This window comes from Microtus ochrogaster (assembly GCF_000317375.1).
Source record: "Microtus ochrogaster isolate Prairie Vole_2 chromosome 6 unlocalized genomic scaffold, MicOch1.0 chr6_random_2, whole genome shotgun sequence".
NCBI lineage: Eukaryota > Metazoa > Chordata > Mammalia > Rodentia > Cricetidae > Microtus > Microtus ochrogaster.
Window position 1 is genome coordinate 2,640,585 of NW_004949095.1, and position 13,941 is coordinate 2,654,525.

Below are 13,941 nucleotides of genomic sequence, written 5' to 3' on the forward strand. Positions count from 1 at the left end.
CAGGATTTCTCTGTGGCTTTGGAGTCTGTCCTGGCACTAGCTCTGTAGACCAGGCTGGTCTCGAACTCACAGAGATCCGCATGCCTCTGCCTCCCAAGTGCTGGGATTAAAGGCGTGCGCCACCATCGCCCGGCTATGTTATCTAACCCTCGTGCCCATCACTTAGTTGGTGACAGGGGCAGACCAGAAAGAAATTTCCCAGTATATTTTTTCTGAGCCTCAGATTATCCTTTTGTAAAACAGGGCTTACGACACGACCCCCAGCCCCAAGAGTAATTCTTCCAGTGGTGTTTCAAATGTCAGTAGGGACAATGGCTTTCCTGTCTGTCCCGCCCTTTTCTCTTCCTCCTCACTGACCTGGGATTCCTGTAGGTGCATTGCTGCCTTTGAGGGCTTCCTTTGAGGGACAGGCTGTGCTTCAATTTCCACCTCCACAGGGCGTGATGGGAACATGTCTTGGTACTCTTTAAACCTACCAGAAAGGAGACCGAGAAGATCAAAGAAGACAAAGCCATGCTCTTGAAACACAGCAAGACAGCCTTGTTTCAAGCCAGTTTCTGTGCTCCTCTTATTGTCTCAATTCTTATAAGTAAGAATTCTTATTGTAAGTCAGTCTTCTCAACACTGCATTCTTCCTCATTGTGTGTGTGTGTTTGTGTATCTATGTGTATACGTTTGTGTGTGTGCATGCCTGTGTGTGTATATATGTATATGTCTTTGTATGTACATATGTACATATGTACATGTATCTGTATGTGTATATTTACATGTATATATGTATATGTGTTTTGTGTTTGTGTATGCATGTGTGTATGTATGTGTTTGTGTATATGTGTGTTTGTATATGTGTGTGTGTGTCTGTGTGTGGATATGTGTGTGTGTTTGTGTATGTGTGTGCCTGTGTGTGTATGTGAGTTTGTGTGTATATATATGTGTGTCTGTGTTTTTTGTGTATGTTTGATGTGTGCATGTGTGTATGTATGTGTGTGTTTGTATATGTGTATCTATGTGTGTATATGTGTACGCATATGTGTTAGTGTGTTTATATGTGTAGTTCATGTGTGTGTATATGTGTTTGTATATGCATGCATCTGTGTGTATGTGTGTATGTATGTTTGTGACTGTGTGTGTCTGTGTGTGTATATGTGTGTTTTTGTGAATATATGTGTGTGTTTGTGTGGGTATATGTGTTTTTGTGTGTGCATGTCTGTGTGTACATGTATGTGTTTTTGTGTATATATGTGTGTCTATGTGTGTATGTATGTGTGGCTTGTGTGTGTATATGCATGTGCTTATATATGTGTATTTGTGTGTATATGGGTGTGTGTATGTGGGTATATATGTGTGTGCACGTATGTGGTGTTTGTGTGTGTATATGTGTGTATGTATATTTGTGTATGCGTGTGTGTGTTGCACTGGTGCTGGCAGGCAGGAGATTCAAAAGCAAATTTGTGTTTCTCTTGGAGGAGGGCTCTGGCGGTATGCTATGAAGACTAGGAGAACTTGGCTTTTCAAAGACAGGAAGCAGCTCCAGAAGGAGCCCGCCTTGTCTGGGCATGCTCACCACTTTTCTTCCAGAGATTTCATCACGTAGCCCTGGAGCATCAGCAGAGTGGTGGTGGTGATGTGGCGCATGTGGATGATTTCTTTGATGTAAGGAGCATCACACTGCAGCATCTCTTCTAAATGATGAGAGAGGGAGGGAGGGAGAAAGGAAAAGCGTCCTTTCTGTCTGCTGCTTGGTGCTTCACGTGCAAGTCTCCGACCCTCTGTTCTCACTCTGGCCTCACTCTGAGCCTTCTACAATTTGACGATTTCTAAAGAATATTTTAAATGTTATGGGAAATTGTTTTGTTGGCAAAATACTATCTTTCTTAGTTCTATTTCAAAAATGAAAGCTTAAAGGGAAATGAAATCTTAAAATTTAAACTCATTTCTGTAGCCGGGATGATGTTTTCCAGTTTAGGGGTGGCTTAGGAGGAAAGGAGTAAAAACAGTCTTTGGGTGCAGAAGGAGAGCCCAAGACACAAATATCAACTCAGGGACAGATTCACAAGACTGCATCCTGGCAACGTGGTGCAGCATGGCATTCCTTGTGTTTAGAGGTAGGAAGGTTTGTTAATGAGACCTGAAAATGCAGCTGAGGAAAATCTGGGCGCTCCTTTCTCTTTGAGATCCCCCTCCCCAATAACTATATATAGAACTCACACTGAAAATCAGCACATAAATATTTCTTATATGTGGCAATGCATTATGACAACAATATCTCTTCCATTCTACAAGACAGGACCTTTGGCTGGACCACACAGTCAGAGTTAACAATGCACCTTGAAGACACTTCAGGCTTCAGACAACTAGTGCCAAGTACTCAGGCCGTGACCCCGCCCTTAAGAGAACAATGTAACAACTAACCTCCCTTGCCTTAGATTTCTCATGTAATTAATTTTAGCAAGGGAAGCTAATACATAGTTGTAATTGTAAAAACCTGAAAGATCCTGTACTATATAGTACTACGCCTATAGTGCCCCATGCCGCTACAGGTCGGTATGCTTTCGTGAGCAGGGAACTAAGCTTGGAGACTTAAAGACACAGAGACAGGCACACACACACACACACACACACACACACACACACACACACACACACACGGGGGGGGGGGGTCACTCTTGATACAAGAGTGCCAATTCCCAGTTTATTGTGCTCAGGGAAAGCTTATATAAGGATCCTGAGCCACGCATGCCCAGCTCTGGGGATATTTCAGCTGCAGGCCCATCAGCCTACCATCAGGGTCTCATGCCCAGAGCAGCTGCAGGCACAGGTGTTTTGCTCAGTTCACTCCAGCAGGCAAAGTCAAGGAGAAAGTCAAGGGGCCAGGGATCTGCAGCTCCCAACATGCAGTCTTAAATGTGTACTCTTCCATGTCTCTATCCCAAGACTAATGCACACATGTATGTATGATATAATAATCATGGCTGAGGATAGAAAAACAGGACTAAACCAGCTTATAAAATGAATGCCCACCATAAATGCTGGAGCAATGTATGGATATTGCTTGACAGCATTGGATTGTTTGTTATCTGGCTCAGTTGGTCTCAGAATCAGTGACCCCATCCCTTGGGTTAAACATTTCTGGACAGGCAGTGGTGGTGCATGCCTTTAATCCCAGCACTTGGGAGGCAGAGGCAGGAGGATCTCTATAAGTCTGAGTACAGCCTGGTCTACAAGAGCTAGTTCCAGGGCAGGCACCAAAGCTACAGAGAAACCCTGCCTTGAAAAAAAAAATTCTGTAATGTTTCGCCTCCTTGCCCCATGTGGTGTCTTTTGTGCTGTCCAATAAGAAAGAACAAAGCCCTTTGCTAGGGACACACAGGAACATTCAGAGACACAGGGGCAGATTCACAAGACAGCATGTAGGCAGGCACAGATTCAGACTCATACGGACAGACAGAGGACAATGGGAGGCACAGGGAAAAATTAAAGAATTCAAATCTGGGCTCCCTCTTGTTTAAGTGACACCCAGTGTTAGTGCTTTATAACTTCTTCTAATTCCTCAGTGTGACACCAGCGCAGTATCGGTGATTCTGAGTTCATTGTTATAATGTTCGAATTGCACCTACAAACCGTGACACACTGGGCTGGGACATGTCTGTGAATTCTAGCACATGGCAGGCACAAGTAGGAGGTGTCAGCATTGTAGGCCAGTCTGGGCTGCATAGTGAGTTTCAGGCCAGTCTGGAATATGTGGCAATACCCTGTTTCAAAACAAATGAACTAGAGAGATTTGTTAACTTTGAACTTTTTCTACTTTTGTACTTATACCCTTGTCTTAGATAACTATAAACAAAACCAAAGCAAGCAAACAAACAAAACCCAGCAAACAAACAAGCCCCCTCCCCACCCACACAAGCTCCACCTGCTCCTCTGAGACAGGCAGAAAGCTCCGCTCTGTGGCCTTGCTGCAGCTAGTCCGCCTCCAGGGGCGCACTTGTGCACCCTCTTTTACTAGGGCTGTAAGCTAATACTTTATTTGTTGCCACTAGCTAAGAGGAATTTCCATGGGTCAAGTTTAACACCACATCGGACAGGAAAACAAGACGGTTCATGAACGATTTCCAGACAGACCATTCTCCGCCCCGGCCCAACTTTTCACATCTGGGCATGGAGGAAAACGCCCGTTTGCTTAGAGTTAGCCCCATGCTAGCTGATTTCACTATCAGATAAGCTAGTTAACTTCAAAGTATTCTATTTTCTTTGTTTAGAAAACGCAGCTCTTTGTCCCTACCTTACAGGGATTAAGGTTCGTTTTTCAACATGAAGTGAAATGAACGTGTATATGAATGCATCTTACACGTGGCTCCTTTTACCGATATTATGGCTTTGGGCTTAAATACTGTTCTCCGCATTCATTCTCACAGTCTTAATATTGCTCCCGTGGAGTATTACAGAGACTCCCCTGCTCTGCTCTCTTGGGGTTTTCAAGGAGCCAGGCTGTTTCCCAGACTCTTCCTCCCAAGAAACTGAAGCGGGAATCCGGAGGAAAAGGCGTACCGGGAGGGACCTTGCCGTGGAAGTAAGTCTTGGTTATATTCTCCAAAGCGGCCTTGTAAGTCTTTTCATTGGTCTCCATCATGATCTTCTGCACGGCTACCAGGAACAGCAGCGGGTTTTCAGCCTTCCGGTCTCTGAGGAATTCCCGGAAGCACTCCAGGTGTTGAGAATTTAGGAGGATTTCTGTCAAGTTCCTGGAAAACAGAGCATCGTTGGTAGAGAGGAAGGATAAAGATCATGGCGACTGTTCCGAGTAGAAAAATGAGCGGGGCACGGGTCACAGCGTCTCCTCTAGGCCTGTGAGATCCTCCTGCCTTTGCCTCCCGGTGCTGGGATTAAATGTGCGCCAACTGCTGGCTGCTCCTTGAATGGAGTTAGCGCTAATATTTCCCACATAATCCTCTTTCCTTTACTTCCAGTCTATCTAAGAAGGCTGTACTCACTCTGGGGATTCATCGTCACTGACATCTCTATTTGCTCCACTCTCTGATTTTAATTGGCTGTTTAATCTCACTTTATGTCACAGTTATCATTCAAAACTCTCTACATCTTTTGACCAAATTACCCATCTATTATGTACACATGCCGTTTTGTTGGATATTAGCTATAGGTTTTTGATAGATACCCTTTATCAGGATGAGATATCTTTTTTTCTATTCTCATTTTGAAAGCTTTTTTTTTAAATCATGCATAGGTGTAAGAGACTTTGTATCAATTCTTGAGATAATCCTGTGAGTTTTCTACCTCATTTATTGTGGTATATGTGGTGGTTAATTCTGATCATCAGACTGATCTGGAATTGACTAAAAGGTAGGTCAATGAGTAGTTTTCTTGGTCAGATTGTTGGAGGTGGGAAGGCCCACCCTGAATCCAGGTGGCACTTCTCAGTGTCGGCCCAGAAGAAGGGAAACGGAAGACAAGCTTTGGTCTCACCTCCTTCACTCTCACTGGCAAGTTCAACCACGCAGGCGCCACTGCATTTCTTCCTCGATATTAGAGTCAGCTTCTTCAAGTTAACACATGAGTGAGGACAGGTGGCTCTCCAGGAATCTGCCCTGTCTTCAACACCAGACTGAGCCTTCTGGGGCCTACGAACTGGGCACCTCCTGGGTTCTCCACCTCTCCAGGATGAGACGACATTGCTACACTACTCTGTCTCTACTGTATAAGACAATCTAGGAAACCTGTTTTTAACATAACACCCATTCTAATACAGAATATTATTTTGATGTTTGGATGTTAACCATGTGTTACTCGGATAAATTCCAGTTGGTTATGCAAAATGACTTTTATTTGTTACTGGATCTAGTTTGCTATTTGTTGAGGATTTGTATGTCTAGATTCAAAGAGAAGTACTAGTCTCTGTTTTTTAATGATGCCTCTTTGGGGACTCAGGATGATTGACACTGGCCTCATTGGACAATTAAGAGTTACTTCTATTTTTTCGAAAAGCGACTGTAGTGTTGGTACTGACTTTGCTTTAAATATCTCACAGAGTTTTCCAGTGCTACAGCCCAGGCTCCTTATATGAAAAATCTTAAATTATTAAACACCTACTATTCTTTTTTGAGATTGGGTCTAACTGTGTAGCTCTGGCTGGCCTGGAAATTGTTTTGTTGATCAGGTTGGCCTTTAACTCCCAAAGATCTACCTGCCTCTGCCTCCCAAATGCTGGGATTAAAGACGTGTGCCATCACACCTGGAAAAACCACTACTTTTTGATGCTGCTCGAAGGAGACCCAGTTTTTAATCACTACTTTTGGGGGGGATTTTTAAAATTTTGTTGTTGTTTCTATAGATTTACCGACACTTTCAACTTGTCCTTGAGTCTGCTTTTAGAAATTTGGGCATTTCTATAGGTATATATAGTACATTAAGTTGTTGAATCTGATCCTTCATTTTTTAACAATCTCAATTTCTGTACAGTCCTTATCATTTTTAAAAAAAATTTAAACAAATTTAAGTTATATTTCTTTTATGTGTTTGTATATTTGTGTGTTTGTGTCTGTCTTTCTGCCTGTGGTGTGTTTCGTGGTACACATATAGAGGGTTTGGATCCTTCTACTGTGTGGCTCCTGCTCCTCTAGACAGATAATGTCTATTGAACCATCTTCCAGTTCCCTGGCTCCTCCTCCACATTAAATCTGCTAATTCCATCTAGCAAGCTTTTCATGCAGTTGTTACGCTTTTTCTACCGCAGATCTGAATTTAGTTGTTTTATAATTGGTCTCACTATTGATTTTCTCTAGTTGATTAATGATTGTCATCATACATTCCTTTAGTTCTTTAAACATAATTTCCTTTAGTTTGTTGAATAGTTTCTTAGATGTTTTGGCCAAGTTCAGATGGGAACCAGTTCCCATCTGCTGCCTGTCCCACATACCACATCCATTCTATGCTTCCCTGGCTGGTTTGTACGACCATTGTAGCAACGGGGGAGGTGGAGCCCACTCCCTCTCGTTCTTCATTTTCCTCAAGTTGTTGCTGTTGATGGTTTGATTTGCTTTTCTCTAGTTTACTTTTCTCTAACTGACTCACAGGGTTGAATTCTAGGGAGCATTGGTCCCCACAGTGTGTTTCCACAAGGTGCCTGCTCTGCTTTTTCTTAAAGTTTTGTTCATTCTTTTTATTTTATTTTATAATGTTATAATAAAAATGATGCAAATAAAAAAAATCACATACTGAAATTCACCAGACCCTTTGAAGACTGTATGTCACAGTTCAAATAATAATTCAAAATGGAAGCTGTGGAGTTTCACATTGCATTTTAAACTTTTGCTATTGAATATATTTTTGTGCACTTATCCATCACAGAAATATTTTAAAGGATATATTCATTGTTGCTTTATATGTATGAGTGTTTTGCCTGCTTGTCTGTGTAACACCTGTATGTCTTGTACCAGCAAAGACCAGAACAAGGTGTTGGAGCCCTGAAACTAGTAGTGACTGTTAGCATCACACAGGTGTTAGGTATTGAACGTGCATCGTCTGCAAAAGCAACAAATTCTCTTAACCACTGAGCCGTCTCTGTAGGCACCGTTCTTTTTGTTTTTAATTATAATTTTAAGGCCTTATGGAAAGCCAAGAAAAGTAGCTAACTCGGCCCATCTTTGTTCTGTCTGGGACTGCAAACATATTCATAACATCATTTCTGTGCAGTTGAAATCCTACATGCAGCTTAGGAGTTCTTCTTACAGCCTAACTTTTTAAAATCTGTACTCAAAATATTTCTTTCTCTTTCTGATGTGTGAATCACACAAAACTTGATCACAACACTTCAAAGTCATCTTGAGTTCTTAGTTGTCTTAGATTAAGAGCAAGAACTCTTATTATTATGGTATTATGGCAAAAGCTTTTAATCCCAGCACTGGGGAGGCAGAGGCAGGTGGATCTCTGAGTTCAAGGCCAGCCTGGTTTGCATAATGAGTTCCAGGAGAGTCAGAGCTACATCAGACCCTGTCTTGAGAAACCCAAAAAGCAAACAAACAACAAGTAGAAAGTGACAAGAATTGCCTTATTAGTATGAGATGTATTATATAGATAGCATTATCATCTATATCATTAGAATGGCTGAGACTAGCGTATGATCAATAATAACTCACACTGAATGGGGGTTAGAGACAAGCTTAGAAGACCTGCAACTGTGGTGTCTCTGACCCTGGCTATGATCTTAAGTCATGCTGTATGACTTATACGATTTAGAAAAGACTTGTATTATCCATGGTCAATGAAGTTGGAACTGTTTCTGTGGCCTGAGTAGAGAACAGCAATGAGCACAGACTAGAGCAGCAAGAGGAATGGTGATTGCCTTCCGGGAACCAGTTTCCATTCTCTAAGGGCAGGGGAGATTTATTCTGAGTGTTTGGAACAGACAGAAGTTGCTACAGAAACAGAAGAATTCTTGTGGGCATTTTTTTTCTATACAAAATATTTCCCCAGAGATTTGATTGTCTCTTTGTATACTACTATATTTTCATAATCTACAGACGAACTCTTCTTGTAGCTAGTAATAATGGAATAAAATGAACAAATTGGCCTCAGAGAAAATTAGCCAAGAAAGAAGGAATCATGCCAAAAGTACAAAGCACTAAAAAGTAGCACATGGAATTGGTGGCGGCCTCTGGGGATGCAGGCTCAGAGCAGGGAATTATAGCAGATGTAACACTTGGGGAACTTTTCATGTCTAAGTGACATTTGTGATAGGGGTGCTGAGGGATAATGCTATTGTACCCTGTAAAGATTTATCATTTGTATTGGTTTAATAAAACACTAATTGGCCAGTAGCCAGGCAGGAAGTATAGTTGGGGCAACCAGACTAGGAGAATTCTAGGAAAAGGAAAGGCTCAGTCTGCAGTCATCAGCCAGACACAGAGGAAACAAGACGAAAATATTGCACTGAGAAAAGGTACCAGGTCACCTGGCTAAACATAGATAAGACTAATGGGCTAATTTAAATTGCAAGAACAAGTTAATAATAAGCCTAAGCTAATAGGCCAACCAGTTTATAATTAATATAAGCCTCTCTGTGTTTTGTTGGGACTGAACAGCTGTGGGAGCAGACAGGAGAGAAACTTACATCTACAAAGGGAATTGGAAAGAAAGACAATTGTTGCTTCCTCAGGAAATGTCATAGACTTTTCTCCCAGTGGAGACAGATTAGAAAGTGGAGCCACAGGAAGAAAGAGACCAGTCATGAGGCCACCTTAGTAGTGTGGAACCTAAAGTTCCAAAATGAATTGACCTACATGTGCTATTGACAGCAGTGAAAGATGAAAGGCAGTGTGAATGCCTAAAGGAAGGATAGGACTGAGCAAAACATGCTTCATCCACAGCTTGGAAGTCAGTAGCTCTATGCAGCCTATGTAGAAGGGTGTCCATGACAGTGCTAGTTAATGTGGAGACTCACAACTGGTCAAAATATTCAGAACAAACCACTGGTGAGTGCTTAGCCTGAAATGGGCCATCTACATCAATCCTCTCCAAGGCTCAGGGAACATCTTGGAAGAGAAGACAGAAAGAATTGTGGGAGGTGCAGGATGAGGAGCGCTGTGAAGTGCTGGGATTTGAACATAACATGGCTGTTGCGCTTGTGCACTCACAGATCAATCAGACCTGCACAAGACCTCTAAGAGACCCAGCCCTTCAACATGCCATCACGGATGGGGTAGGGGCTAGTAAGGCTCCACCCTTCCCTGGGGAGCTGCAGGCAGTTAACAGTTGTTGAGGGAAAAGGAGTCATAGTCCCCCAGTGGTCTAGCCATGGGTGCTTTGCCCTTGCACAGATAAATGACTCTTAACTGTTCTCATGCAAGTAAACCTAATTAAGTGTATTGGATCTCACACACACACACACACACACACACACACACACACACAAAGGTAAAAAAATGTAAGTAGAGAAGACTAAGTTAAGCAAAACAGTTTTGATAAGTAGGGAATAATCTATATTATGTATATTATATATAGCATATATATTTGGTATAATTATATATGGTATAATTATATATACAAACAAAATTTTTAAAAAGTTTTCTGTAATAATTTAAGTTTTAAGAAGTTATTTGGTAATACATAAATAAGCAATATAACATGCAGAGCGTCTTGTCCATATGCATAAGAGCTACAGAAAAAGGTCTGGGGACCTCTACACAGAAAAGAGTCTGTGCCTAAAGATGCTGCTATAGCTGGATCCCCCATCTTACCTTGGTCTCATGGAAGGCTTCCTTGTGACAGACTTTTTAACAAAGGATGTTTTCCTTTGTGAGCCCATGTGTTTTGGCTGCTTAAGAATTTCTACTGAATAGCCTGAAAAAGACCACAAAGTTAGGTAACAATATTTTATAAAGAGAGAGTAAGAAGGGACGTTTATCAGGCATTGACTACAAGTATTGTGTCCGGTCACTGAACACCTGGACACTGTTATCAGGTCAAGGTGTGTTACTCATGAATGTTGGCCATTAGGGATAGAGCCTGCCTTCCTTAGAGACATTGGCCATCAGGCCTTCAGTCCACCTTCCTTAGAGACATAGACCATCATGCCTAGAGCCTACCTTCTTTAGAGACTGCTGAGACCAAGTCCAGTATTCTTCTAGGTACATTACTGAAGATGAGAGCCACCTGCCTTCCAATCTGATTCTTTCATTCAGACAGAATGCATGTGCTCTATCTTTGTTGACACCTTGGCTGTCCTCTCAGAAACACTCCACGGGTCCTTTGAAAGTTTTATTTTGTAATCATTGAACTTACTGACTGTTAACCTCAACTGTAAGAGGCTCCACTCAACTTCTGGCTTTAACTAAAACCATTTTCTTTCCAAGGATATGGCACTGCGATGGTATTCTGGCAACCCCCACACAATTCAGAACAGGTGTCTTGCTTTGTGGTGCACTTTAGAATTTTATTCTGAGAAATGCATTTAATGTTTTTAAAAAATAATAGATTCCAAGGATTTCACCATTATCAAAACCCTTTGGGGGTTTGGGATGTCATTTAGCTGACAGAATGCTTGCCTAGCCTTCAAGAAGACCTGGACTCAATCCCTAGCACATGTGATGTTCTTGCCCATAATTCTAGCATTTGCAAAGTAGAGCAGGATCGGAAATTCAAGGGCATTGTTGATTACAAATCCAGTCTGAGGATAACTTTGACTACCAAAACCCTTTAATTTTATAGAAGAAAAACACTGACAATAAAATCATCAAAGGTAGGAAGAGAGTCATTTCATTGCTCAAGATCAGAATATGACCCGGTTATACAGTCACTGACTTAAGATGCATATTAAATAGAATGTGCACTTGCAGGGTATTTTGTGTGATTTAATAGTGTGTCTGATTGGCAGCATACAACAATGATTGAAAGCCATACATATATATATATATGTGTGTGTGTGTATATATATATATATATATATATATATATATATATATATATATATATACATATTCTAAATAAATGCAACTGGGTTGATTTAAAAAATGAAATCCAGACTGTAGAAGTCTTGATACAAAAGAAAAAAAAATCCATCAAGTTCCAAATGCAAAATCCTTCCTGGGACCAAACACTTAAAATGTTGGGTTAAAAAAAAACCCAACATCTCAAAGTCATAAATAAGCCAATAAGAAATTTGGTTAAAATATGAAGATTAGAGAAAAGATTGTGAAAACAGGAAAATTATGTCAAAATAATAATTTTCAATGTTTAAGCCACAGTGAACATAAACAAAAGCTCAGTACTTGAAAAATTAGAAAGACTTCCCACCTTAAATTTTTCTTAAGATAGCTGGCAATTTTGTAAATGCCAGAAACTTCAGAAACTGAAAGACTCTTCCCTGTAGGCGTGACTCATTCCTCCAGTTCCTGCTTTGGTTCTACCTGGATTGAAAGTCCAAGAACCCTTTTCTCCTTTAAGCTGCTCCTGTCAGGTATTTTATCATGACGGCTGGAAAGGAAACCATTTCTAGAAAGGTATGTCAGTGCTGTTGCCTGGATATCCAGAATGTCTTCACAGACTTGTCATGGAATATTGTTTTAAGATGTGTTACAATTGTTTATGCTGTGGAATATTTCTTTAATGATGCAAAGATGTGTTGCATTCTTTTATTCTGCAATTGTTTATCTCTGTGGTGCTGAGTTACTTTGCCTGTCTAAAACACCTGATTGGTCTAATAAAGAGCTGATTGGCCAATAGCTGGGCAGGAGAAAGAATAAGGGGCGTGCAGGTAGAAAGAATAAATAAGAGGAGAAATCTGGGAAGAGAGAATTGGCGATCAAGGAGTAAGAAAAGAAGGGAGACATCAGGAACCAACCACCCAGCTACACAGCAAGTCACAGAGTAAGAAGTAAGAAAAGTATACAGAAATAAAGATAAAGTCCATAGGCAAAAGATAGATGGGATAATTTAAGAAAGGCTGGCTAGAAACTTGAAAACAACCTAGATGCCCTTCAGCCAAAGAATGGATAAAGAAAATGTGATACATTTACATAATGGAGTATTACTCAGTGGTTAAAAAAAAACAAAAAAAAAACCTATGACATCTTTAAATTTGCAGGCAAATGGACAGATCTAAAAAAACACATCTTGAATAAGGTAACCCAGACACAGAAAGACAAATATCATATGTAGTCACTCATAAGAGGCTACAAATATAATATTTACTCACTCATAAGTGGATACCAGACATAAAGCAAAGGATAACCAGCCCACAGTCCACAACCCAAGAGAAGCTAGGACTCTCCTCCAGAAACAGATGGAAGCAGATGCAGAGATCCACAACTGACCACTGGGATGAACTCTTGGAGTACAAAAGAAAGTGAGGAAGGAACAATAATATAAACAAAAGGGTCAAGACCATAATGGGGAAACCCACAAGATCAGCTGACCTGAACTAGTAGGAGATTCCAGACTAACAACTGGGGAACCTGCATAGAACCGAACTAGGCACCCTGAATATAGGTGACAATGGTGTGGCCTGGGCAGTGTATGCAGTCACTGGCAGTGGGACCAGGATCTAACTCTAACATATGAATTGACTTTGTGGAGAGATACCTTGCTCAGCCTAGGCACAGGATGACGGGGGAGGGACTTGGGCCCCCTTCAATGAGGTGATGGGACAAACGTAATTGACTTCCCAGGGGAGGCCTTACCCTCACTGAGAAGTGGATGGGGGGCAGGGTGGAGGAAAGGTGAGGGGAGCAGGAGGAGAGGAGGAAGGGGGAGCTGGGGTTGGTATGTAAAAAATAAACAAATTAATTAATTAATTAAAAAAAGAAAAGCGGGCCCTTATAAATAAGAATAAGCCTCCAAGTGTGATTTGTGTGGGAGCTGGGTGGCAGGACCCCAAGGAATGAAAAGCCAGAGAGCCAAAGAGTAAAGAGTTAAAAACAGCCAACTCCTCAGACTCTTACTAGGGAAGATACTCATTAGAATTAGTGTTTAGATGGAATCTTGGACCAGGTCCAGGTCACACTGGGTCTACTGGGCCCACAGTCCTATATAAAAGTCATTTCTCCAGTTCCTAAAGTGTTTACTTGGAATGGGGTTATTTGGCAATCAGCAGGTTAGCCACATCGCTTCTCTGGTCTGAGGAATCCTGTGAGAGCAAAAATGAACAATCAAAATTCCCTGGAGCATATCCTCCCCGTCAGGATGATAATATCAGAACAAATACTGTATCCTAAAATATTGACAGATACTAGGAGATGCTTCAAAAAACTTTTAAAATTTAAGTGAGTTCGAGACCAGCCTGGTCTACAGAGTGAGTTCCAGGACAGGCTCCAAAGCCACAGAGAAACCCTGTCTCGAAAAACCAAAAAACAAAAAAAAAAAAAAAAAAAAAAAAAAAATTTAAGTTATGAAGCCAGGCGGTGGTGGCGCACGCCTTTAATCCCAGCACTC

The 13,941-nt window shown here is 41.2% G+C and overlaps 1 protein-coding gene across 1 annotated transcript in view; it reads right to left on the reverse strand.

Moving 5' to 3' along the window:
• The window catches only part of Rgsl1 (regulator of G protein signaling like 1), a 70,544-nt gene that overhangs the window by 21,722 nt on the left and 34,881 nt on the right, over positions 1–13,941 (reverse strand). The window contains exons 10-13 of the mRNA XM_013352502.2: positions 10,251–10,353; positions 4,549–4,742; positions 1,565–1,682; positions 358–472 (exon numbers count right to left, since the gene is read on the reverse strand). Coding sequence (XP_013207956.1) covers positions 358–472; positions 1,565–1,682; positions 4,549–4,742; positions 10,251–10,353 — 530 coding nt within the window. The remainder of the gene's footprint in view (positions 1–357; positions 473–1,564; positions 1,683–4,548; positions 4,743–10,250; positions 10,354–13,941) is intronic.